Below are 27,245 nucleotides of genomic sequence, written 5' to 3' on the forward strand. Positions count from 1 at the left end.
ATTTGCAAGCCATTGGTTTGGAACATTTAATGATCAGGAATAGTAAAGCAGTGCTAGAACCGTAATAGGATTCGTGCCCCTTAAGCCCTTTCCCACCCTGTGTGCACACACGCTGAGTGATGATCGTTGGCGTTAGAACGTTCAGGTGCAGAACAGAGAGAAGAGCTGCCCCAAGTCACCAGGGCTCAGCCTGAGCCTCGAAGGGCCGTCAATGGCGTGAAGGCCTTTCTTGCTCTGGCCTCCACCTCCCGGTGCAGCCTCATAACTCCCACCCCCCCTCTACCTGCAGGGGGAGGATGGAGGGACACACAGGTATACGCGGTGCCTGGCGGCGGGTTGGGGGGAAACACACCTAGGGAAGCGGCTCACGTCAGCCCTGGCGGGCGCTGGGAAAGCTACCACAAAAGAGTATTTATGTACATCTCGAAGCTCTCAAAGGATGATGAGGGGTCAGCCAGGTTGGGGGAGGCTGGCGGAGGGCACCCAGGGCGGTGAATCCCTGAGAAAGAATGAGAACACGGCACACGTGGGGACGAATTAAAAGGTGCCAGTGATGTTACAGGAAGAGCGACACCAATGACAGTTACCCAACCCGGACCTCGCAACGCGGCAACAGCTCTGAAGCAGGCGGGCCCCAGGAGGGACGATGAGAACCTGGTTTTAGGTCTGGGGGGCTGTCATCAGGAAAGGGTCTCTGAGACGGCATTTTTGCTGGCATCTGCCCTTGGGTGGGAGTTTGTTGGCAGGGAGAGCATCCAAGCAGAGGGGCAGGTGGCGGAAGGCCTGGCTCTGGACGGAGCTGAAGCCGAGGGGCACTGCCCCACACCCTGGTGCCTGCGATCAGAGCTTCCGCCCTCTATTCGCCTTTACATTTTCCAGTCCCTCCCCGTCTCTCTGCAGTATTTATGTGCATGTCATGTCCTGGAGGGCAGAGGCGGGCTTTCCAGGTCTTGCTAACCCGGTGCCTGGCCATCCCTTGCACAGAGGCCTGGGCTCAGCACCCGCCCTCCAGTGAGCAGTGAGGTTCATTTCCTGCAGCCCCATCACAACCATGGGCCTGACATGTAAATGGGGCTTCAGAAGAAGCAAAGGCTCCCTTCTGGTGGCTCAGAGCCTACTCCTTTCCTTGTTTTCTCTCAGGTCAGATTTTCTTAAGGGCAGTGAGGCCATAGTGACATCCCCTAGACTGAGAGTGAGTTTTGGATCTCTCTGCCCTAGAACCATCCATCCCTCCTCAGAGGGAAAAGGGCTAGAATGGCGGGAAGCAGCCCTGGGGATGGGACGGTCCCCTGACCCCGCGGCAGTGCGTCTGTTCTCCGGGGCGACGCCCACGTCCTGCCTGTGCTCATGGGCAGGGCACTCTCAGATGTTCCGAAGTGTTCACAGATGACACAAAATATAGAATTTATGTGAAGGAAACCCAAAGGCATACTGTCGCCATCAGCTGACATTAAAAGAGTGAGGACACTCTTACAAACGCTATACGTCCGATGTCCTGAGGCTGCCGGCGCCGGACCAGGGCCCCGAGCGCGGCCTTGTCTGGAACGCAGTCCTGGGCTGGCCCACGTGCTCCGCGTCCACTGTCAGCGCCGTCTGCGGAATTAATCTGAGACATGGCATCCTCCTGAAAGCTGAGCGCCTAATCAGAATATGTGAGGAACAGAAATTCCGTTCCCTTCAGAATTATGAAAATGGTCTTATCCAGCCTCCAGGCAAGTTACTTGAATTGTAAAGCGTCAGGAGGTTGTGATGAGCCCAAAAGATGGTGGACTCCACTGCTAAGAGGTTTTGCTTAAACGCTTGCTGAATGTGGATGGAGAATGTTTGGAAAAAACTCACAAACTCTGACATATATTATCTCCAGGAAGATATTCAAATTAAGCGGCAACGGTGAGAGTTACTCTCCTTGGAAAAATCTAGGTTACAGCTCCTAAGGAATGCTGTCTCAATATAGGGCTACATTAATCAAATTGATATGACCTTTCACCATTGACTTTATTTGTTATTTTTATTATGATTAATGGGAATAAGCATTTAGATTGTCATCAAGGTATATGGCAAAATTAAAACATTGTTATAAAGGAGGCTTCTAATGAAATAATAAACAGAAAGTCGCTTTTTACCTAACCGATTGTGTACACACTGGTAGGGAGAATGCCAGGCCAGCCTTCGACTCCAGGCCAGTCCCAAACCTCTGGCCCCAAGGGAACAGCCCGGCTCTGTCCATGTGCTGTGTCTCAGGAGCTTTATTCCCAGGGACGGTGAACCCGGCTCATTGGACAGTCAGCAAATATCTATTAAGTCCCTACTGTGTGCCAGTAGGGACTTAATGTTTTAGGTGCTGGGACCTTGGCAGTAGCTAGACACAGCCCCTGCCCTCACTCAGCTTTAGGTCTGATGTGGGATAGAAATAGATAAATAAGGTATCTTGAAAACTGGTTTCGGGGGACCCACAGGTGCTGGGAGCTCAGAGGGGCAGTGCCTCAGTCAGGCTCAGAGGGCCCGAGGAGAGGGCTTCTGGAAGCCGAGAATCCGAGGCTGAGCGGCACCTCTCCAGGCAGAGGGAACGGCGTGAGCAGACAGTGACCCCGGCAACGCCTGTGCCCCACCGAATATCCAGCCCACCAATGTGTAGATTCAGACCCCTTGCTGGGTCTCTGGGTAACAAGTCAGTTAAATAAGTTCTACTGAAGCTCTTTTAAAGCACCATCCAGAAAGTAGTGACCTTTCTTTTACTTTTAATTTAATTTAATTTAATTTTTCTTGGCCTCGCCACGTAGCGTAGTGGGATCTTAGTTCCCCGACCAAGGGTGGAGCCCGTTCCCCCTGCAGTGGAAGCGCAGAGTCTTAACCACTGGACCACCAGGGGAGCCCCAGTAGTGACCTTTCTAAACAAAATGGATCGAACTGAGTTGAGATAAACCCTTAAGTTAAGTAAATATATTTTCACAGACGCAGAGCTGGTAGCTTCCAGAGTTTCTGTGTGCTTCTCTCCTGAAGTGGTTGTTGATTGTGACTTAGCAGGGGACAGGAGCTGAGCTGGGGGGAGTCCTGAGGAAGGTGCAGGAAGACCCACTGCCCGGGAGGGAGCAAACCTAGCCTCCGGGGACCGCAGACAGTCCAGTCGAGGGCATGGCCCCTCCCTAACCTCATTGTCACGAACCCTTTCAAGCCATTACGTTCAATTACACGAAAGGGGCCGGGAGGTTAACACAAGCACACGGATTGCTGAACAGTTAATGAAATCACAATAAAAGAATTCAATGACCACAATCAATTATGAATGTAAAATCTGATTAGATGATGGAGGGTAATATCACTGTGTTCATCTCTTCCTGGGTGATGTATCGCTCTCTCCCTTCAACTAGCATTTATTGAGTACTTATTATTTGCCGCACACAAGTGGCTGAACACTGGGGACATAAAGATAAATAGGGACACAGTCCTAGACCTCAACAGATAAGGCAGAAATCATTGCAAAGAGCTTGGGGAGAAAAGAGTACCTTTTGACCATGTGCTCTGTTTCCTTCGCTTCTTCTTTTTTTTTTTAGTTGATGTATGGTTGATTTATCATGTGTTAATTTCTGCTGTACAGGAAAGTGAATCAGTTACACATATATACAATTTTTAATATTCTTTTCGGTTATGGTTTATCTTAGGATATTGACTGTAGTTCCCTGTGCTTCCTCCTACAATGTAAGTTGGTGCAGACACTATGGAAAACAGTATGGAGGTTCTTTCCCCTCTGCTGGCCTATTTCCTACATGCTTTGTTCCATCGGTCATTTGCCTAGAAATCCTCCCTCACTGTCGTACAATTTTATGGCCTCACAGGTCCTTAGGGAATCTCAGAGCCATTTTGTTTTCAGCCTGCCTGGATCCTAAGTTTCTTGGCAGTGCCTGAGGGCCATCTGTTGATAAATGCCCGATGGTCCTAAGCTCATAAAGACCTACTTATTCTAGCCACAGCACGAGGCATTGAAGATACGAGCCTGAGCAAAAAGGCGGAGGTCCCTGACCACCTGGTGTTTAGCGTGTCTGGGGAAGGACATTCATAAAATCATATCACAAATGTAAACATCTAACTGTGACCCATGCACGGGGCAGAGGTACACCCCCCATGAGAGTGTAGAGTAAATATGGAATCTGACCAGTCAGGAGGTTCTGGAAAGGCTGCCTGGGGAAGTGGGTTAGGCAGAGGCCTAAGAACAAACATGCCTTCGTTGGAGGGGAGGGCATTCGTGGGAGGGTGGTGTGTGCAAAAAGCTCAAGATGGAAGGGATCTGGATGTTTTCAAGAGAAAGGAAGAAAGTCATGGGGTTGAGCTCAGAGAGTGAGGTGGATCGTGGAGCAATTGGAGCCACGTGTGCAGGTCCTGTAAACGCATCGTAGATTCAGGTCTTTGCGCTCAGAGCCACCCAAGAGGATTTTAGTGGAAAGGAGTGCAGGCTGGTGAGCTGATCACACCTCAACTTGAAAACTCTCTGGCTAGTGTGGGAAGGCGCTGCAGCCGCGTGAGTGCCAGGCTGGCACAGGGGCTGTTGGACGTGGTTCAGGCCCCAGGCAGTGCTGTGTGGACTCGAGCGGGCAGTGGAGAAGCAGGGGTAACAGGCACGAATTGCCCCTGACTCTCAAGGGGCAAGGAGAGGCTCCATTTCTCTCTTTCAAAATCAAACCGGATTTAGCGCCAAAAGACCACTCATCGTTGAAAGCAAGTGACGCGGCTCCCACCCTGTCTCCATCCCTGGGGTCCCTTCAGGGGTTACACAGGGAAAATGAAGCAGGGCTGTCATAGAATCTTCTCACTGCTTCCAGTCGACTGCCATCTAGAGAGGCTTAGATTGAACTCTGTTGCCTGATTCTAAAATGAATTTGGGTCTACGTGGCCCAAAATACCAGCCATCTGTCCTTGTCTAAAAGTCAAAACCGTGGCAAGGGGCACCACCACCTGGAGACATTTATTTTAAACCCAAACACCTGCCCCACAGCTGAGTGCCGCCCCTCTCCTGTGGCAGAGCCGCTGGCCAGTGGTTCCTTGTGACCTGTGCCCTTCGTTTTGCCCTTCAGAGACCATTTGGAGGGGGAAAGCTCTGCTGCTGGGATCCGCTCCCCCAGCCCAGCTTGGCGGTGCAGAGGGAGCTTCACTATGGCTCCCAGGGGGAAGGCGCCAGGTCTGAGCCCCCATCTCTGCAGCCTTCCTTTACCCTGGTCCTGCATCCAGGGCTTTGCTGTAAGCAGTGGACCACCCAATCCTGTCTCCTTTCCTGAACGCCCTCAGCTCTTTTGTCTCCCAGCCTCCACCTCCTCTCCCTCTTGGCTATGTCATCTTTATCAGCCTAGATATTTCAAATAAAGAGCTGTCCATTTGGGGCTGGGGGTGATTTGGGGGGTTACCTACCCGCACCTTGCCTGGAACAGAAGAAGGCTGTCAGCTTCCGCTAGGGCAAGGGAGCCCACAGCTCCGGAAGCCAAAGGCCCAGGGGAAGCGGAAAGCATACCTTTCCCCGTTACTGGTGACTGCAATCCCAGTGCAGCACTAATTAGTGTATCCGTGAGCCACACTGTGCCCGGTGCTGCCGGGCTCCGTATCTGGCCGTCTCCCTGCCCTTGAGGAGGATGTCCTGGAGCTCACGTGGTTCCTGTGATCGCAGAGCCTGCAGCCCAGGCTGGGAAGCCCCAGGTGCCAGCCCGGAGGGCACGTGTACATCACCCAGCCACTCCTTCGGAGCACGCACGTGGGACCAGGGATGCACACCTGCGGGGCCGCCGCAGTGACCCTGTAGGTTGTGCCTTGGACAGGACGCTTGGCCCAGAGGGTGCTGGGGACTGAAACCCACGCTCCGTTGGAGAAAGCAAGTGCTGGCCGTGGGCGCAAGAGCCTAGAAAAGGGCTCCTTTTCCATTTTGTCCACCTGGAGGCAGGCTCTCTTATAACCACCTGCCTTGAAGGGGGGGTCTTTTTCCAATTTGCATAACACTGGTAGCAGGGGCCCCAGAGTCAGAGAATCAGGCGGTCGCCCAGGGATTAACCTGACGCCCAAAAGCTCCGCTCGAGACGACCCCCTGTACAGGATGAGGACTGACCCAGCTGAGCAGAGGCTCTCGGAGAGCTAGAATCTTATAAGATAGGATCTCAAGAGGTGTGGAGGGACTGAGAGGGTGGCACGGGGACAGAGCACAGAGATGGGGAGCAGTACATCAGGGCTGTGAGGAGGAGGGATGCTGGTTTTTTGGAGCATCCGCGTGGCCGAGTCACGCTGGAGGGTGGGGCCTGGGTCGGGAGCGCCGGGTGCCTGCTCCTGGGACCCAGGCCTGGGGTGCCTGCACCCCGAGAGCTGCAGTGGCCACCAGGCTCTGGCCGCCTGCTGAGTGGCACCTGCCAACTCCAGGCCCCTGCACGCCTGTTGAGGCTCATCGCTCTGGCTGGGACGGAGTGGGTGTGCGGCGTCGCACGCGGACAGCGGGTAGGACTGCCGTTAGCAAGCTCTGCCCTGCAGACGCTCCCTCCTGACGCAGTTCCTCCACGGCACAAGCTGTGGTTTACTTCCCTGCTCTATGTCCCCGTACCCCTCCCCGGAGACGGGTGACGCGCTGTGAGAGGACGGGGAGCCCCTGCGCTGCACCCCTCACTCCAGGTGCTCAGTGTACCCTTCCCGAGTCCGGTGGAACCTGCCGCGTGTGTGTCTGAAGGAGCACTGTCCTTTCTCTACAGAATAATCACCTGGTGGGCGTCTTCCCCTATACATTTTGGAACAAGGCTTTTAGAACTGTCTTCAGAAAATGAGTTTGGAGGCTTCGTGAGAAAAGAAGCCTTAATGCTTTATGCAACCGACAGTAAATGGAAAACAGGGCTATGTTAATAAACACAAAATCAGCTACAATCCAGCTGCTTCAAGAAATGCTTTTTAGCGACTGCCTCTGGCATTTCTACTGACCAAGATGCCTACTTTTCTGGCCTCTGCATATCTGAGTTTGTTAAAGCCAGAGAGCTGACCCAGTTCTAAGAGCTGGAGGTTCACAGATGTCATGATGCAAGAAAACGCTATTTCCAAATATTTCACACATTTTCTTTCTGATGAAGGAATTTGCTAGCAATGCTTAAAACCCACATTATGCTTTTATCCTCACTTTTGGGGCCAAGATTTTGTCCGTACTTGGTGTGGATGTGCCTCGGGTGGAGAAGTGAATCCACCAGCCCTGGAGTCTCTGAGTCCTGTCACCTCCCATTGTCACGTGCAGCACTTTGACCATGACGTCTGCCCCGCTTGTAGGGAAAGGTAAATTCCATGGTGGGATTGAATCACAGCGAATCCAAGACCACCCAGATCATCCCACAGCCCAGCCCTCAGGGCTGGCAAGGCCCCCAGGCTCTCCATGGGCTCCCGTGGTCTTCCCACTCAGGACACAGCTACAGGAACCCTGACACTCAAGGGGATCCTGGCTTCCCCGCGGAATTAATTAATGGGCTCCAGGTCAGAATAAAGCACCTCGACATTGAACTGAAGGCTTTGAACTCCTCTGGGGCAATTCAAGACTTTTCCTCGCACCGGCTTTGCCCAGTGTCAGAAGGGCACAGAAAGCCCCGGCCTGCCACGGAGCCAGTTCGCAGGACCCCAGGTACCCGTGAGGCCAGTGGAGCAGGAACTTACCAGATCGTGTGGGGCTGGTCCAGGAGGGGTGTTAAGCACACACATCTCAACACACACACACACACACACACACACACACACACACCACACCATACACCACACCACACACACACACACACACACATGGGGTGTGGGAGGCTGGGAGGACCACAGTTTGCTCCTGTTGGCTGCACACAGAAGAACTCCTGGACCACCTCTGTTTCTTTTATCACTCACTTAACCCAGCATTTTTGCTCAGAACTCAGTGCCACGGGAAAATAACACACATGTGAAGCCTTTTCATCCAGAAAACAAGTGCAGAAGTGTGTCTAATTATCGCTAGGTTACTGCATCTCCCAAAGAGAGAACCACACAGATGAAACGGCATGCCCAGAGCAGTCAGGGCTGCTCCTTTACTTGTCATTTTTGTAGCTCTTTTTCTCCGCCTCTTGGGTGTGCTGAGTGGATCCACAATCTCTTATTCAAAACCTCTGAGGCCAGATGGGTTTCACATTTCAGAAGTGTTCAGATTTCAGGAAGGTAATATGGTACAGATATCATACTTTATGTAACAGCCCTGGGGTCTAGGACAGCACCTCCTAATTAAACTCATTAACATTTCTGTAGCAAAGGGTATGAATTAAGATCCTAAGTTGTAATGAATTAAGATCCTAATTTGCCTCACATTGTTTTAGGTCAGGTTTTGCCTCTAAATATAAAAGACAAAAACAAAAAACAAAAAACCCACAAACCCTCTTGGTTTTTGGACATTGGAATTATAGGTAATGGATTATGGGCTTGTCTCCCCAATTTTTTGGCGCACCCATAAAAGTCAGCCTGCACATCTTTCCTCCTTCTACTCACTTATCTTCCTTCCTTTGTTCAGGGTGTTGGTCTCATGGTAGAGCCTCTTCTGTCCTTCCCTGATCTTACCATTCTTAAATATCTCAGGCGTAACTGTCCATCTAGTTTTTGCTTCCGATTGCTGTCATTGCAGCCCGCTTCGTGCACAGAGAACATTTCGAGCACAAAGCAAAGTGGTCTCGACTCGGGTTTTAGGCTTCTTAATATAGGTTTGTATCTTATGCAGCTTTGCAGACTCCACAACCTGGGAAACCTACAGAAAAATATAGGGCCCCTGGTTCGAGGAGCTAACGTTGAAGAGAGCATTTCGGGCACTGAGCAGTTCCCCCATCGCTCAGTCATTGGTTACATCAGTGAGGATTATCCGATGCTTCCTGAGGAACCGATCTTACAAGACTCCACTAGAACTACCTTCTGGTTGCAGATGACTCTCTGAAGTCGCCCAGAGTTACATTCACCTGTTTATGCCAAGAAAGAAAATCTCCAAAACACAGTCCAGCAGACGGCAACCAGATATTTCCGACAGGGGTGTGAAGTTTTACCCACTGGAGATGCTGATTCCGCGTCTCCCGGGCAGCCTCGGTTGTGGGTCGTGTCTTCACGTCTCACACAACTCACTCAAGAATCGCTGATCTCATTTGTGCGCCCAAACCAGCGGCATTATCTACAACAGCCAAAAGGTGGAAGCCGCCCAAGTGTCCACTGACGTGTGAATGGATAAATAAAAAGGGGCGTCTGTATACAAGCGACAGTGATTCAGCCACTGAAAAGAAAGGAAATTCAGACACATTCTATAGCATGGATGAATCTTGAGGACATCATGCTACGTGAAATAAGCCAATCATAAAAAGACAAATACTGCATGATTCCACTTGAGGTACCGAGAGCAGTCAAATTCATGGAGACAGAAAGTAGGCTGGTGGTTGCCAGGGGCAGGGGGAGGGCAAATGGGGAGTTGCTATTTGATGGGTTTCAGCTCTGCAAGATGAAAAGATCCTGGAGATGGATGGTGGTGACGGTTGCACAACAGTGGAAATGGACATAATGCCACTGAACTACACACTTAAGAATTATTTAAATGGTACATTTTATATTATGTATTTTTACCACAATGAAAAAGAGAATCGCTAGTGCTAACGAAGATAACTTTTGTTTTGCAGAAATGCTTTCTCCTTGAAGTACTAACATGAGCCCAAAAGGCAGTAACATATACCTAAAACTAAAAGGCAAGGGAAGCAAATGGAATCGATTACCTCCACTAAGAAAATCTTCTACTCGGTCTTGTACAATTTGTTTTTGTGTGTGAACATTCTGAATTTGCAGCAGTTAGGACTCTGAAAAGGGGGAACAAAGAGAATCTCAGCTTTAAGAAAACTAGGACACAGTTGCATTTATAGAAACAGGTGCAGCTGATCTTATTTGGAATTTTTTCTCAACTGTCTTCATGATAAATAAAAGCAGACACCATGTCACATGAACCGGGGAACTCTGCTCCCAGCGGTTGGCAAATTGCTAAATTCCATGAAGATCAAGTTCACCTCCGATGTCCGTACGCCCCGACTTCCCGGCCCTGTGGACACAGCTGGCTCCAGAATCTGCGTCCACGTTTGGTCAGACTGAGGCAGGATACTGCCCAGTGCACGGGATTTCCCAGATGGTCTCCGCTGAGTCCAATGCCATTGTCGTGCCCTTCTCACCTCTGTAGCACTGGTTCTGAACCTTGGCCACGCATAGAAACATCTGGGAGATTTTTTAAATCCCGGTGTTCAGCCCATACCCCAGTTGAACAAAATCAGAATCTGTGAGGTGGGAACCCACCGTTGAAACCACTGTTTTATGTCCCTATAAACATGACATTTATGGTCCTAAAAGCTTTTTGAAAAATCAATAAAGTTTTTGAAATAGTAATTCCTTCTGACAAAAGGAAAAAAATTTCCTTACACTTTGAACATGTAAAAGGTGAGACCGCTGTTTTAAATTAACTCTATAATCCTTTATGTGGTATCTGCGAGAGTAGTAACAACTACATACATTTTCTTCTAAAAAGGTCATCTACTTTCTGTCCTCCCTTATGCTCCTTCCCTTAAAAATCTTACCAACAATCCTGTGAGAATTTCATATCCACTCCCATCTTATCTCACGTCTCAGAATAATTGGTTGAATTATAATCTAATAATTGGCTTCCAGTGAACAAGTATTTTTTAAGACCTACTCTTCGGGACACGATGGTGGGCAAGACAACTTTCCAGCTCTCCTGGGGAATCAGCTTCTAGAGGAAGCAGACAGACCCCTGCGGCGTCGATCCTTCCAGCTGGGGGACTCACAGCTGAGTCCTCTTGGGGAGCTGCCTCGCCCAGGGCAGCCTCCATCCAGTGACTGGTCCATGAGGAGTGGACTTGATCTTCCGCTCATGGCCATCCCAGAGCGCCCCACGGGATCGGCAGGGGCTTCTGTTCCCACTAACGTTCTTCACCCTCTGCCCAACCCTGCTTACTTGCCCCCTCCTAGCAGCTGATCCCAATAACCTTCCTGCATGCAGTACTCAGCGTAGACAGTCTCCCAGGGAACTCTCCCCAAGACTGCGATGGATCCTAGGGTGGCAGCGGTGGGCATGGGGGAGGTGGAGAGGTTGAAGATGTGGGAGGGAGCGCTGTGGGACCTGCTGATGGGTTAACTGTGAGCTGGGAGAAAAGGCAAGGAATCAAGGATGCCTCCTAGGTTTGGAGCCTGAGAAACTAGGTAGCTGACACTATCTTCTGAGATTCTTTAGGGAGAAACACTGGCGGGAGAAATGTTGATGTGATCCAAAATAAGGGCTTCCAACTACCGTGTGTAAATTATTAAGCACCCCCCTCATAATAGCTATTAGTTTTTTGTGTTCTAAGCACTTTGGATGCATTAGGTATCTTAACTCATTTAATTCTGACAGCAGCGCCGGAGCGTGGGTTTTATTTTCCTCCTGAAATCCCTCAGGCCCTCGTGTGGCACCCTTCTGTTCCTCCAGCTGTGGTCAACAGGCTGCCCTGACCTCCTCTCCCTTCCTTGCATGCATCAAACATTCTGTGACCTCAGGCCCTTTGCACGTGCTGCTCTCCACCTGGAGTGCTCTTCCTCCCCCGCTCCCATCATCCTCCTGGCTGTGACCTTCCTCAGGTATCACTTCCTCAATGTGTCTTCTCTTGTCCTCCAAGGCTAATGGGGCCAGGTTGTCCTGGTCTCACGGCACCCTAGCATATTCCTTTATTGATTAACTCTGTAGTGTTCTGTTACTGAATAGTCCTATGATATTTACTATTTCTTTCTGATTAACCCTGTGGGATCTCCTCGATGAGCCACTACAGTTACAGTTAGGTGGCTGTTTGTGTGATGAACCTCTTCCCCGGCACATGGTAAGCCCCACGAGAGCAGACGCTGCCTTGCTCTGACTTCGCCCTCCAGCACAGTGTGTGGCACATACTCGGCTCTCAAGAAATATTTGTTCAGTGAATCATGGAAATAGTGAGGCTAATGGGATTCTAGAACTTCCCATGAGTACATGTCATTTTGTTGTAGGGCTGGGATGTGAACCCAGGTCTGTTTGACTCCAAAAGTCAAAACACATCATAATTTGCGGACTGAAGTTGGGAGGGCTGCCCCATCCAACCGATCAGTAATATCTGGACTAATCAGACGAGAGCTCAAGGAGACTTCCCAGAAACTGGATTAAAACTCGGGTTCCCGTAGCTCTGCGCTGGGACTCCTTCCAGAATGGCAGGGAAACGATAATATTCTCTTTACCCAGGCAATTGTAAAACAGATTCACGTTGACACGTGTGCCCAACATGGTGCTGGAGAACACTGGTGGGATGGGGTCAGGAGACAGGAGGCTATGAAAATGTATAGTCTCCTGGAATCCTCAGAGAGCGAGATGGGCTGGCTCTAATGGATGAGGTCTTTTCTCATCGATGAAGTATGCACTAGGAGACCCTTTTTATTTCAACCCTCATGCTAAATCTTTCTAAAATGGATTAGTCCACTTTCTTGCAATAATAAATACGAGTTGCTAAATGAGATCTCAGTTTTTAGTGGTGACAGAATCTCACGGGGCCACTGAGGCGACAGCTCTCACCGTCCAGCACTGGATGGTGAGATGGAGAGAGCCAGGTCCACAGAAGGGAACGCTCTGGGTCAGTGAGATGGAGAGAGCCAGGTCCACAGAAGGGAACGCTCTGGGTCAGTGAGCTGGGGATGAGCCCAGCCTCTCCCCCACACGCAGCTGGGGAGTGGGAGCAGAGCAGTTAATCCAAGCGGACCTGTATGTCTTCACCTGAAAAATGATGGCGATGGACCACATTGGTGTCCATCACGTTGTCTGACTGCATCCCACAGTTGAGATGATTGGTACTCGGAGTATGTTTATATAGGCTTAACACAAAGTTTAATGAAAAACACCTACTCTTTTGTGATACATTTTAATTTTTTCTTCTTATTTTATTTTCTAGGAAATTTTGCTCACTGACTTCAGGACCTGCTAATAAATTTCAAAAACAGTTTGAAAACCACCATCCCCATTGTTGTTGTTTACGATTCTCAACAACGAACTGGCTGAGTCAAGGTAAACCCAACATACGCTGGGATGTATTTGCCGTTTTGAAAGTTAAATGTCATCTTATCTTTGTCATTTGCTGCATTCTTATAAAAGGCCAGTGCGGGGGTGGGGAGTGGGGAACCTGCTTTCTGATTGAGAATTCTGGCAGGGTGGTAATTCTCGTTGATTGAGATTAATTTGACTCCCTGAGGAACCATAGGAAAATGAGAGGTGGGCACGGTGGTACATAATCAAGGTCAAAGACATGGGCAGCGATGAGATGGAAGTGGGGAGGGCAGGGATGGGTCCTTTCCTCAGCTCCCTGTCGCTCAGCTGTAACTGGAAGGGCTGATGTGCATGAAGTTGCTGTTGTAAGTTTCTATGACTGCGACCCTTAGGTTTGTGAATCCCTGAGCTCCTGCGCTGTTAAAGGCTCTGGGACCTCCAGGGTGGCAATGGATGCAGATGGGAATGTTCTGCTCGTCCAGTGGGACCCCGGACCTTGCCCTGGGCAACGAATCCCGGCATCGAAAAACACAGCTCGGGACTGGGTTGAACCAGGAAAGTCGGCGTAGACCTTGCCTTTGAGACCTTGAAGCAATTGCATGATTGAAAAATCTGCCAATTCGTTGTCCTCATTTCCTGGGATCCTAAATGAGCTTCAGTTTGCTGAGGCTGGGAAACCACAGCCCCAGAGGCTCATCTGCAGCCACGCCCAGCACGTCCTCCAACCTGGAAAGGTGTGCCTGCCTCTGTGGATCAGAAAATTGGAACAGAGGAAAAAACAAGGCCTAGGTCACCCTCAAGCGAAGGACAAGAATCCGGGTCTCCTGGCTCCTGGCCCGACCCTCTGGTATTTAGTCCTTGTGTCTGAATGGAAGCAGGCTCACAGGAGTGATGACAACATCTTAGTACCTGAGCACGTCATGAGCACCTGCTGTGTACCAGGCCCTGCACCAAGGGCTTCATGGGCGTCCGTTAACGTCATCTCAGAAAGCTGACTCTATGAAACTGGTACCATTTTACCCCTGGTTCCAGCTAAACCGATTAAGGATGGCGGGAGGAGGCGGCAGGGAGTCTTCACTTCCTCCAGGCCCAGAAGGACTTTCAAACTCCAAATTAGGGAGCGCGGAGCCGAATGCGTCTTATTGAAGGAAACCAAGACGGCCTTTGCCCAGACTCCTCTGAGTCATGGATAAATACATTCGAGAAGGAAATGAATTCAATTGAGCTAATTCAAATTTCATGCCACTTAATTTTAATAGGACGAATATTAGCCCACCAATAACACTTTTAAATGGTTGGAATATGAACACGTGCAATTCGACGTTGAACTGAAGATACTGTCTCACCACCATTGAATCTGATTCGTCTCAGGGGAAACGAAGGAGGCATTTTTAGTGGCCACGGAGGTGGTTGACTGAAATACTAATAAACCTGGGAACGGATGAATAAAACACTGTCCCGCAACCAGCAACCAGGGCTTTAGCATCTCTGAAGCATCTAGAGGCTCAGCCCAAGGCAGGTACATGACCCTTTCTCTTCTTCATCATTAATGTCCGCGGGGCCAGGCACAGAGCACGCATGATGGGAATCATGTCATAGGTCACCCCGCTGCAATTGCGGCTCCCTCCCCTTTCTCCCTCACTACCCTGTGACCCCGGTGACAGCAGGAGTCACGTCCCCATGTCTTCTGGGGCTTCGTATCATAGCCTCTAACCCAGCGCCTTTGGATGAATTATTAGTGCTGATGGCCAGTATTGCCACGTGCAGACGCCGACCTCTGCCCTCACACACGTTCCTCCACCGAAGACTTCATCAGCCTGCAGGTCCTCCCAGACCTCACCCCGCAGCCTTCATCCCAGCAACAATCCTAAAATAAACCAACCGCATGCACATCTGACGTTCGCCAACCCTATAGCAGCATTTCTGAATAAATCCTGGGACGTGTTCAAGGGCATTCCAAGGGGGCGAAGAAAGAGATCCCAGGCTAAGAAAGTTTGTGAAGCCCTGGGTGAAACTCAGTGAAATGCTTCTTTAGGGAAGACTTCTCGGAGCCTCTAACGTGCTACCAAGTGCCGTAATTTTCCTAGAAGGACTTAACGGCGTTCAGCTTTTCTGTGTTGGTTTGGATTCCCCAGAGGCAGACCCTGAGACAAAGATTTAGTATAGTAATTTATTTTGGGTGTGATCCCAGGAAACGTTGGTAGGGATAGAGAAGTGAGACAGGCGAGAGAATAGAGCAATGAGCAGGGTTTTAAAGCAAGTTACCTGGAATGAATGGACTGAATGTCTGTGTCCCCTCAATGCATATTTTGAAGCCCTAGCCCCCGTGTGGCTGTATTTGGAGATGGGGCCTTTATGGAAGTAATTAAGGTTAAATGGGGTCATAAGGGGGGGCCTGATCCGATAGGGTTGGTGTCCTTAGAAGAAGAGGAAGAGGGCTTGCTTGCCGTCTCCACATGTACACGTGCGCTCACCGAGGAAAGCTATGCGGGAGCTTAGTGAAAAGGCCAGAAGGATGATCCTCACCAGCAATTGAACTCTGCCAGGACCTTGATCTTCCAGCCTCCAGAGCTGTGAGGAAATAAAATTTCACTGTGTCAGGCCCCCAGACCGTGGCATTTTGTTGTGGCCGCCAAAGCTGACTAATACATTCCCATCGTGAGTAAGGAGTCAAACATGCACCGGGGACTTGGTTAAACCCCAAGGAAACAAACTGGGGAGGTTGAGGCCAACATCTCCGAACAATAACAGGATATAAAGGGAGCTTCGCGTGCTGCGGGGATTGGCGTGCCTGGAACTGAGTGGGCAGCATAACCAGGGCAATTCCCACGTCCTTCAGGCTGCGGTGGCTTCTTCAGTCTGAAAAAATTATGCCACTTGTTAGTCCAGTAAGCTGAGACTCAGAGAGGAGAGAGGGAGCCGGGGTACTTATACAATTCCCATCCGTCATTGACAGCTGGCTGCTCTGGAGCATGAACTTCCCGGCACTTCCGACCCGCAGCGCAGGTGGCAAAGCAGCCTCTAGACCAGAGAAGGTCCTCAGGCTGGAGATGCACGTGCTGGGTTCTGGAAGCTGCCTGGTGTGCCCTGAGGGGCCAGGGGACGTGCACGGGTGGGGGGTGTCGACAGCACCTGGTACACTTTTTGGCCTTGGACTAGCATCTTGCAGACAGTGTTGTTCCTTGATGCAGTTTGGAAAGCTTTGCTCTGGACCAATTTCAGGCCGTCCAGAAGAGTTTGATTTCCTGTCAGCATCTGTCTATCTGCTCATAGTAATCTGTATTAGTTTGCAAAGGCTGCCACAACAAAGTGCCGCAGACTGGGTGGCTGAAAAAAAACCGAAATTCATTTTCTCTCAGTTCTGGAGGCTCTAACTCTGAGAGCAAGGTATGGGCAGGGTTGGTTCCTTCTGAAGCCTCTCTCCTTGGTTTGCAGACGGCCACCTTCTCCCTGTTTTCACGTGGTTTTCCCTCTTCCTGTGTGAATCTGTGTCCTAATCTCCTCTTCTTATAAGGACACTAATTGTATTGGGTTAGGGCCCACCCTCATTTTAACTGAATCATCACTTTAAAGGCTTTCTCTCCAAATTCAGAGACACTCTGAGGTACTGGGGGCTAGGACTTCAACATACCAATTTTGGGGGAACACAACTCAGCCCCTAAACCATTTATCCCTCCACTGGCATCAAGGCAAGTCATTTGAAAAACACCAAAGGACTGTGAAGTGAGCAGGACCTGCCTCAGACCCAACGCTATAGACGGGCGTGTCTCAAAGAACACGTCACTCTGAAGGGAGTCCTTGGGTCACGGTGGAGATGCTGACTGAGGCCCATCCAACCACCAACATCCCCAGCAGAGTGGAGCACGTGTTACAACTGATGAAGCTACGCTGACACGTCCTACAAAGTCCACAGTGCACATTAGAATTCACTCTGGTGTCATACATTCTGCAGGTTTTGACAGATGGATAATGACATGTATCCACCATCGCAGTATCAACGAGAGCAGTTTCACTGCCCTTAAGGATACCCTGTGTTCCTCCTGTTCATCCGTCCCCCAGCCCCTGACAACCACTGATCTTGTTACTGTCTCCATAGTTTTGTCTTTTCCTGAATGGTTGGAAGTAGCCTTTTCACACTGGTTTCCTGACTTAATGAAATGCATTAATATCATGTCTTGAGAGCTTATTTCTTTTTAGCACTGATAGTATTCCATTGTCTGGAGGTACCACCGTTTACTTCTCTATTCACATACTGAAGGGCATCTTGGCTGCTTCCACGTTTGGGCAGTTATGGATTCTGGGTGTATTTTGTTGGTAAAGTCAACAGAGTTTCCTGACAGTTTGGGTATTTTGTGAGTAATGGCCCCAAAGAGGATGCCAAGGCATTTGGCCAATGCGGCTGAGAGAACAGGATTCCCGTGGATCCCCGCACACACAGGAGGACAGGGAGATGATGGGCTAACAGTGGCCACACCAGTAATCGTAACTGTCATTGACAGACCTTAGCTTTCTGCCAGGCTGGGATAAGTGCACCGTGCCCCTTATCGCATGTCACACTCACACCAGTCCTCGGAATAGATGCTGTGAACATCCTCATTTTACAAACAGGGAACAGAGGCAAGTTGTCTCCTTGCTCCAGGGCGCACAGGTCTGCTCATACCTGGCTTCTGAGACCGTAAATATTTATTATATGATAGTTGGCGTTTTTACGCAAACACATCAGCCTGGTTAATATAAAGCTCCCCAAACCAGGGTAAATCCTCAGAGAAATGAATGTCACTATGTGAGGATTCATGGGAGGTAGCTGGCTGACCATTTCCCGTGGTGACAACATCCAACCTGCTGGCAGCAGTGTTTTCTAATTCTGGTGAAGTGAAGAGTTCGTGGTTCAGAGCCTGGCACACAGTGGGTGCTGCATAAACACAGGCCATCAGCTTGGAGAGGCGAGTAACAAACCTTGGGTAACCTGGGTGCCTAAACGAAAACTCGTACAATCTGAAACTTGACCTGTACATTTCCCCTATTGATTTGACCAAAAGTATTAAATCTCTTCTAGGCTCCCTTTGAGTGGCTACAAAATCATTGCGTCCATCAGTGGTTCTCAAGAGCCATCCCCCAACCAATCTGGGCTCTCGCAGTTTCCACCCAGCTGGGGCAGAATGAAGAAAGTCAGAACACTGCAGTGAATTTTCATAAAACAAGATGTATTTCATTTAAAGCCCGATCCTTTCGTTTGAGGTATGTCCTTTTTTTTTCTTTTTAAATTAATTAATTTATTTATTTTTGGCTGTGTTGGGTCTTCGTTTCTGTGCTAGGGCTTTCTCTAGTTGCGGCAAGCGGGGGACACTCTTCATCGCCGTGCACGGGCCTCTCACTGTCTCGGCCTCTCTTGTTGCGGAGCACAGGCTCCAGACGTGCAGGCTCAGTAGTTGTGGCTCATGGGCCTAGTTGCTCCGCGGCAGGTGGGATCTTCCCAGACCAGGGCTCGAACCCGTGTCCCCTGCATTGGCAGGCAGATTCTCAACCACTGCGCCACCAGGGAAGCCCTGTCCTTTTTTTAAAGCCTAAAAATGTCTTTTTTTTTTTTTTCTATGAAATAATAATGAAAGTAGTTAGAAGTTTGCTTGCCTAAATGAATTTATGGAGCAAAATAAAAGTCCCCAGGTCAGTCTGTCCTTTTTGCTGTTGCTATTGCTGGTGAGGAAACTTACCAACCCATGAAATCCAAATTTCTGGGTGTCACTGACCTTACATAATCGACGTAAACTCAGTTGACTATAAAAGCAATCAGAAATGTGAGCTCAAATGTAGAACCATCAAGAGTTAAGACAGGTCAACTCTACTGCCAAGCAAAGTATGCGTCGATTACCTGCCCCCATATCACTCTGGGTTAGGCAGGCATCATCCAGAGATGAAAACGCAGAGCTAGTCATTCTCCTTCACTGTTCACAAGCCCACTGCCAGAGCGCTTCTAGCCACACGTTGTCACACCCCGTGTACACACCTTGCAGAATTTGGGGTGTAAATTTCCCACCCTCCCACCTCTTTGTCTTGCTAAAGGAGTCAAGGAGAGGGAAGATGCTTTACCTCCTACACGATTTCTTGCCAAATTTACAGGAAAAAATGACCAAGAAGATAAGCGATTAAAAGGCAATAAACGTTGCACACTGATGGTGTCTGCTGCAGTGTCCTGTAATGGGGGTGTGTGGTGGTGAATGAACTGAGAGCACAGCCTTGCTCATTACTGAAGGCCGAGCAAAACCTCCTGATCCGCTGAATTCCAAGCCATGGAGGACATCCTTCGGGATCTCACTACCTGGCGTCCCACCTCTCTTTTCTTCTGGGGACATGCTCATTCGGCCAAGTTCAGGTGGAATCTTCACTGCAGGACTCCACACAGGACTTACCCCATCCGGTTGGAACGCACGGTTGGTTCAGAGCTAGGCACACACCAGGCCGGGCCAGAGTCCTCCGTGGGAATTCCTCTCTCCAGCTGGGAAGATGGTCTCAGCGTGCCAGCCTGGGGCTGCCTGGGGGCACTTTCATGGCTTCACGGGAGATGCTGGTCTAGGAAAGGATCGTTTGGGTTTGGCAAAGTCAGGGGCGGGCTGACCGAGGGCCTCAGCACACGGGTAGGACTCTGTTCCTGCAGCTCCTCCTCCTCCGCCTCGAGCCTCTCCAGGACCTTTCCCAGCCATGCCAGACGGCAACATCCGTTTTAAATTAAGTTGGTCTGAATTGCGTTTCTGCCCCTTGGCAACAAAAGTCCTAACAGATACACCAATAAACATAGAAATTTGGAGTGAAGTTTAAATCCTTCTTTTTGTCACAAGCAGTCATTCAAGGGGAAGGGGTAACAGCAGGACTGTGAACGCATGGCTGACCTTGGCAATCGGAGGAGCTGCCCTGGCCGCTGGCTCCCAGGTTCCTGCCATTTAGCCGCATCCAAGCCCCACAGTGAGTTTTCTCAGTCTCTTCCTTTAACTCTTCCCGGGTCTCAAAACTGCAAAAACCTACATATCTCTGCCATCCACCTATTACCCTTTCTCTTCTCAAGCCTCCATTTTTTTTTCTTGTTTCCCAAACACATTAAAGAGGGAAGAAAGCCCACTGCTGTAAGCTCTGTAAGTCAGGGCCCATCTCCGTGTTATTGACAACAATGATGTCTGGTTGGCGCTGTCATTCACTTTCCCTAAACTGCTCTGCTGATGTGAGGCTCCTAAAAATTGGGCAGGTGGTTTGAACTGTGTCATACTGAAAAGCCTATGTGTATTTTTTAAAAATTAATTAATTTATTTATTTTTGGCTGTGTTGGGTCTTCGTTGTTGCGTGCAGGCTTTCTCTAGTTGCGGTTAGCGGGGGCTACTCTTTGTTGCGGTGCGCAGGCGTCTCATTGTCGTGGCTTCTCTTGTTGCGGAGCACAGGCTCTAGGCACACAGGCTTCAGTAGGTGTGGCACGTGGGCTCAGTAGTTGTGGCTTGCGGGCTCTAGAGCGCAGGCTCAGTAGTAGCGGTGCACGAGCTTTGTTGCTCTGCGGCACGTGGGATCTCCCCCGGGGCCAGGGCTCGAACCCATGTCCCTTGCATTAGCAGGCAGATTCTTAACCACTGCGCCACCAGGAAAGCCCTATGTGTTTGTTTGTTTAAATGATGGTTTTTCATCGCTTTATTCTAAAAAGGCTTTGAATCATCACAGAAACTGAGAGGAAGATGTACATCCCTTCATTACAGCATTTGCTGCCTGGTATTACTGTTGCTTTTTATGTGTCTGTCACCACCAGACTGTACATGCCTGTGAGGAGAGACAGCACGTCTTACTGAGTTTGTATGCCCAGCCCTTAGCATGGTTCTTTGGCAGTCACGGTGTCCAATGCCTCTCCATGAGGTGCAAGCGATTCTTACAACTCCATAGAACCTTGCTTCTCAAAGTGTGGTCCGTGGACCAGCAAAGTCGGAATCACTAGGACAGAGGGCTGCAAATGCAGAATCTGGGCCCCACCCCGGAACTGCTGATTTGGAGTTGCGACCGGGCGTGCAGAGAGAGCTGGGGTGATCTTGCAGAGTCAGGGGCTGATTGATGGGAGAAGGGAGAAGGAGGATGGAGGGGGGGTCAGGGGTGGATGAGCCTGCAGGGCTGGAGTGAGGAATGACAGTGAGCCCCAGGGGAAGACCGGCCAGCCAGAGAATGATGCCCCGCTAGGAAGGAGTTAGTTCTAGGGTCCTGTGCCCTGCAGACCGTCTTCATTCATACAGGACCCCCTCCCTCACTGTGGAGAAAGGCAGTAGAGAAAACCTTCACTGCTGACGGGAAAAGACCAGAAGATCACGCCTTTTCCTTCTCCCATCTTTAAACTTAAGATCTAGGTGCTCTGGTTTTTGTATCCAGAGGAGACAGGCTCATAAAAGCAGACAGCGATCAGGTTCTTCATCTTAGAAACTATTGATGCGTTAAAATGAAAACATAAATTAGCACTGCCACTTAAGTCCCTAAATGAATTGGGTTTTGGCACTGTGCTTCTGTAGGAGCTCAGTAAATGATTTCCATTTGAAAACACAGCTCAAGGAGCACTTAATAAGTGCAATTTGATGATGATAATGATGATTCACATAGCAGCACCCTATAAATCCAGTCAAGCAAATGTCCCCGGGGAATAGTAATTAAAAAGCCAAGTCCAGGACACACCTATGGAAGGGGGCCTCTGGGGGATCAGGATGCAGTGTGGTCAACGGCAATTCTGAAGCAGCTGGCTGAGCGTTTTCCTGCTTCAAAGATCTGCTTCCCTAACCTGCTCGCCCGGCATCCATCCCCAATGCCGATCCTGAAAAACCACCCTAAGCAATTCTTTTGACCATGGAGGTAGCAGTTTAGGGAAAGGCGTGGAGAAGCGGGCCGCTGGAGACCGGGACTCCGCAGGGGGACCTCAGGAACGAAATAGGTCACTGGGCTCCCGGGCAGCGCTGCCCCGCCCCCGCGCGGTGCAAGCCCCGACCGCCAGCCGGGGTGGGATGCGGGGCCGCGGCAGCGAGGGTGACAGTGCACTTCCCCGCCTCCAGGTCGTCTCGCTCCCGCAGGGCGCTGGGGGGCTCTCGCCGCCCCGCGCCCCGCGCAGCCCCGACCCCTGGGGCGCGCTCCGGCCTCCCGGGGCTCCGGCGGCGGCGGCGGCGCGCGCGCGGGCGGGCACGGGGCGGGGGCGCGCGCGCGTGCCGCGAGCGGGCGGCCGGGCGGGGAGAGCCGGGCGCGCGAGCCGAGCGCGCAGCTCACCTGCCGCCGCCGCTCACCTGGCGCGGAGCGCGCCCCCGCCCTTCCGGCTGAGCACCGAGCGCGGCAGCCGCCCCTCGCCCCGTGGGCCCAGCGCCGACAGTCCACTTGGGTCGCCCGCGCGCCTCGGGAGCAGCGGAGGAGCCCCCCGGCCTGGGCGCGCCAAGGTGACCCCCGCGATGCCTCCGTCCCCGCGGGCAGCCTGTCCCGGCGCCCCGTGAGTCCCCTCGCGTCCGCCGCGCCCCCGCCGCCAGGGCAGCGGCCGTGGTGCATGGGCGTCTGTCTGTCTGTCTGTCTGTGTCCACACCTCCATCGCGCGCGCCCGCCTTTCGTGGCCCTGCCGCGACTGCCCCGTGCGCACGGGGGAGGCCGGACCCCTCTTTGTTCTGGCCGGGGTGTGAGTGTGTGCACGCGCGCCGGGCGGCTGGCGGGTGGGAGTTTTGAACATTCCACCGAGAAGGGCGGCCCCGGCTCGCGACCTGTCGCCGTGGCGCGGTCCCCCAGCGGCAGCCCCGGTGCCAGGCTCCTTTTGCAGCACGAGAGACGGATTTTCACGTGTGTCCCCAGCACTTTAGCAAACCGGCCGCCGCGGTCCCGCGTGTGCCTGCCCCGCTCACGCTCGTGTGTGCACATCCCATCCTGTGTTTCCCCCAGAGCCAAAGGACATTTTTTTTGTTGTGGTGGGTTTTAAGCCACGGAGACTTTGGCTTTTGTTTTATTCCCTCTCAGTGTGTAATTCAGGAAGCTTGTGGCATTTGGGGGTAGTATCTGAGTAGGGGCTGGCTTTCTGTTTGTGTGGGTTTTGCGTGATGTTGGATTGTCACCCTGCTATATCTCAACATTAAACAGCCTGTCTTTTCGTTGAAGAGGACGGGGGTTAAAATGAATGAAGACCTGAAGGTCAATGTAAGCGGGCTGCCTCGGGATTATTTAGATGCCGGAGCTGCAGGGAACGTCTCGGCTGCCGTCTCTTCCCAGGTTCCTGGCGTGGAGCCGGAGCCAGAGCTGGTTGTCAACCCGTGGGACATTGTCTTGTGTACCTCGGGAACCCTCATCTCCTGTGAAAATGCCATCGTGGTCCTTATCATCTTCCATAACCCCAGCCTGCGGGCCCCCATGTTCCTGCTGATAGGCAGCCTGGCGCTTGCAGACCTGCTGGCCGGCATTGGACTCATCATCAATTTCGTCTTCGCCTACCTGCTGCAGTCAGAAGCCACCAAGCTGGTCACCATTGGACTGATTGTCGCCTCTTTCTCTGCCTCTGTCTGCAGCTTGCTGGCTATCACTGTTGACCGCTACCTCTCCCTGTATTACGCTCTGACCTACCACTCGGAGAGGACGGTCACGTTTACCTATGTCATGCTTATCATGCTCTGGGGGACGTCTATCTGCCTGGGGCTGCTGCCGGTCCTGGGCTGGAACTGCCTCCAAGACGAGTCCACCTGCAGCGTGGTCAGACCCCTCACCAAGAACAACGCCGCCATCCTCTCCATCTCCTTCCTCTTCATGTTTGCGCTCATGCTTCAGCTCTACATCCAGATCTGTAAGATCGTGATGAGGCACGCCCACCAGATAGCCCTGCAGCACCACTTCCTGGCCACCTCGCACTACGTGACCACCCGGAAGGGGGTCTCCACCCTGGCCATCATCCTGGGGACCTTTGCTGCTTGCTGGATGCCTTTCACCCTCTATTCCTTGATAGCTGATTACACCTACCCCTCCATCTACACCTATGCCACCCTCCTGCCCGCCACCTACAACTCCATCATCAATCCTGTCATATACGCTTTCAGAAACCAAGAGATCCAGAAAGCCCTCTGCCTCATCTGCTGCGGCTGCATCCCGTCCAGCCTCTCGCAGAGAGCGCCGTCCCCCAGCGACGTGTAGCGTCACTCCACTAGGAGCCTGCATTACCAAGCACTCCCACTGCCTGGCCGAGCGGATGAGATGCTCTCCTTAAATTCTTTCTGTTGGATTCTCTCTTGAACCACAGGAGCACTTTGAAGCGTTTATTTAGATAAGTTAAGTGATTGAAGTGAAAATAATGTTACCAGTGTTTTCACCCTTTAAAAACAATTGAGTTCTTTGCTCAATACAATTTCGTTTTGTTTGGGGTGGTTTTTTTTTTTTAAGTATTTTATTTGGAGGCAGGGTTTTTGTTTTATATTGTTTGGAGGATTGGTAGTGCGGGGGGGAAAGGAAGGGGTATGACATGGCCATGAAATTATAAAAAGTAAATTGGTCCCAGAGTTTTTACCTGGACTTTAAAATAAAACTGAGTTATTGAGGAAAATGGAGACATTACTTTTTCCAGACCTTTTTTTTTTTTTTTAACATCAAGGTAGATTTTCCGTGCTGCATGTATCTAACAATACAATCACTCTGAAGCCAATGGAAATAGTTTACATGATTTATGTTTGGAAGGGACATGATTTTATTAACATGAACTCAGTAATAAGTTACCAACACTGAAACCATGAACCCATTCTTTTTCATTCTTTCTTTACTTTCAGCAATTACTGTTCACAAAAATTATTTTGGTACTTCTATGACGGTTGTAATTCTTTCTGCATGGCTGCCTGTGTCAGCTAGACCACTAGTTTCAAATGTTGCCATGTAAATCCAGAATCAAGTGAGTCACTTTTCAATATGGTTTTTCCATATATTCTTCTAAAATGAAATATGAAATTTGTTGTGATTTACATATGAAGTAGGATTGACTAGGTACACCACAGTAGTTTTTTAAGCTACAGTCTGTGTTCAGGAAACAAAGGAAAAAAGTTAATAACATTATGCAAAGTGGATTAAATTGATTTTAGTATATTCCAAAAAAATAATTAATGTAAAGCTATCACAAAATATGAAAAGCATCACTTTTCCCATTTCTCTGTATCTAAGAACGTATTAATAGTTATTCTTGGTTGAGACAAATAGTATTACATACTGTAGACCAAGTATTTCTGGTTCATACTGTCTGTGGTGTCAATGCATTTGAAACAAGTGGTCTCCTACTTTACTGATTAAGTTTGTGAGTAAATAACATACATATCTTATTGTGATGTATATCAGCTACATTATGCAAGTTTACAAGCAGAATGACCACATGGCTGTTCATGAAAAATTAAATTTGAACCCCTTTTCTTTCTTTTCACCAGAAAGCAACTTAAATTCAATAAAAACTATATTGCCTGTTTTCACAGAGCAAGGAAATGATACAGAAGAATTAATTTTAAACGTACTGTATAATGATTGTGTTTGATCGTCATTTCTGTTAGCACAGACAGATGTTTTGGACACAGATACCTTCCCTCCACTTGCAGTGTACTTATAGCTGTGTCTATATAACCAGTGGGAGAATTTCTGGATAGCCCATCAACTTAACCCATTCAGATGTTGGAAGACCAGTATTTCAGGGTCCTTGGGGAATCATTTGTAATCAATTAACCTCATTGGTCTGTCCCAAACATCATGCCCACGGTGGTCTGAGGTCCATTCTGGCAGCCTGCATGCTGAAGCCATCTCTCCAGAGCACCTCCTAGTGCAGCACAAGTGTGAATTGATCCTACACTTGAATCCGTGCCTCCTCTCTTATGTCACTTACGGTAGAGGAGAAGGGTTGAAACATTTCAGAAGTGAGAAAGGATTTTCAGTCCACAGAACTGGATGACTAATCTCAGCCTTTAAAAAGTTCTTCAAGGGCTTCCCTGGTGGCGCAGTGGTTAAGAATCCGCCTGCCAATGCAGGGGACACGGGTTCGAGCCCTGGTCCGGGAAGATCCCACATGCCGCGGAGCAACTAAGCCTGTGCGCCACAACTACTGAGCCTGCGCTCTAGAGCCCACGAGCCACAACTACTGAAGCCCACGTGCCACAACTACTGAAGCCCGCGTGCCTAGAGCCCATGCTCCACAACAAGAGAAGCCACCACAGTGAGAAGCCTGTGCACCACAACGAAGAGTAGCCCCCGCTCGCCACAATTAGAGAAAGCCCTCGCAGCAACGAAGACACAACACAGCCAAAAATAAATAAATAAATTAAAAAAAAAAATTCTTCAACATGTGATGGAGTTGGTAGGTTGAGTATGATGAGTCTGTTTTTAATCACTTGAAAGTTAGTAGCATCTCCGCGGCAGAAATGGCGAAGGTCAGCTGGTTTTGACGAGAGCTGGGAAATATCCATAATGAGGTTTGAAAGCAATAAATGTGTTTTTGTAGAAATGGTGGTTGCCATTTGCATATCTCTAATAGTAATTATAATGATCATAATAAGTACTGTTTTTCACCACGTGTTGTGTGCCGGGCCCCATGCTGGGCGCTTTACCTGCTCTGTTGCTGTATTCACAAAAACACACATTTATAGTTAAGAAAACTGAGGCTCAGAGAGGCTAAGAAATTTGTCCGAGGCCACAGAGCTTCAAGGGTAAAGCGAGGATATGAACCCAGGGTTTCCAGAGTCTATGCCTGTCTCCTTCCCTGCATGGGACTAACTTTGATGCCTCCCTGGATATGAGGGAAATGGCTTGTAATATGTTAATGTCACTAAGGTTTTAGTCCTACAATTAAGACATAAAGCTTCCTGTTTAAAATTACGTGGGGGGCTTCCCTGGTGGTCCAGTGGTTAAGACTACGTGCCTCCAATGCAGGGGCGCAGGTTCGATCCCTGGTCAGGGAACTAAGATCCAACATGCCACGTGGTGCAGACAAAAAGTAAAAAAATAAAATAAAATAAAAGGACATGCTATTAGACAACAATAAATGTTTTAAAAAAATAAAATAAGATTACATGGGTTGTGACTATCAACGTGGTCCTACCTACAGGAACGAGACCTGTTTTTATTATATTTAGTTCTCTTCTTCCCTAAGCATTTTCCCCGTTTGAGGCCAAGGCCACCCCCCAGAGGCACATGGCAATATTTTAATGCAAAG

General features: G+C 50.0%; 1 protein-coding gene across 2 annotated transcripts; it reads left to right on the plus strand.

Moving 5' to 3' along the window:
- Window positions 1-22,327: 22,327 nt before the first annotated feature.
- On the plus strand, window positions 22,328-26,309 carry GPR12 (G protein-coupled receptor 12). 2 transcript variants are annotated; one of them, XM_082435767.1, is made up of 2 exons: window positions 22,328-22,538; window positions 23,189-26,309. In XM_082435767.1, exon 2 carries the CDS (start codon window positions 23,204-23,206, stop codon window positions 24,206-24,208), a length of 1,005 nt encoding a protein of 334 aa, XP_082291893.1. In that variant the 5' UTR covers window positions 22,328-22,538; window positions 23,189-23,203; the 3' UTR covers window positions 24,209-26,309. The 2 variants fall into 2 exon arrangements, with proteins under 2 accessions (XP_082291893.1, XP_082291894.1); XM_082435768.1 differs by having other exon boundaries at window positions 22,328-22,488.
- Window positions 26,310-27,245: the final 936 nt, after the last annotated feature.

The sequence above is a fragment of the Balaenoptera physalus genome, assembly GCF_965194825.1.
Source record: "Balaenoptera physalus genome assembly, chromosome: 18".
NCBI lineage: Eukaryota > Metazoa > Chordata > Mammalia > Artiodactyla > Balaenopteridae > Balaenoptera > Balaenoptera physalus.

What these genes read in the sequence shown, in the direction of transcription:
- GPR12 (XM_082435767.1), top strand. Translation starts at nt 23,204, where the DNA reads ATGAATGAAGACCTGAAGGTCAATGTAAGCGGGCTGCCTCGGGATTAT.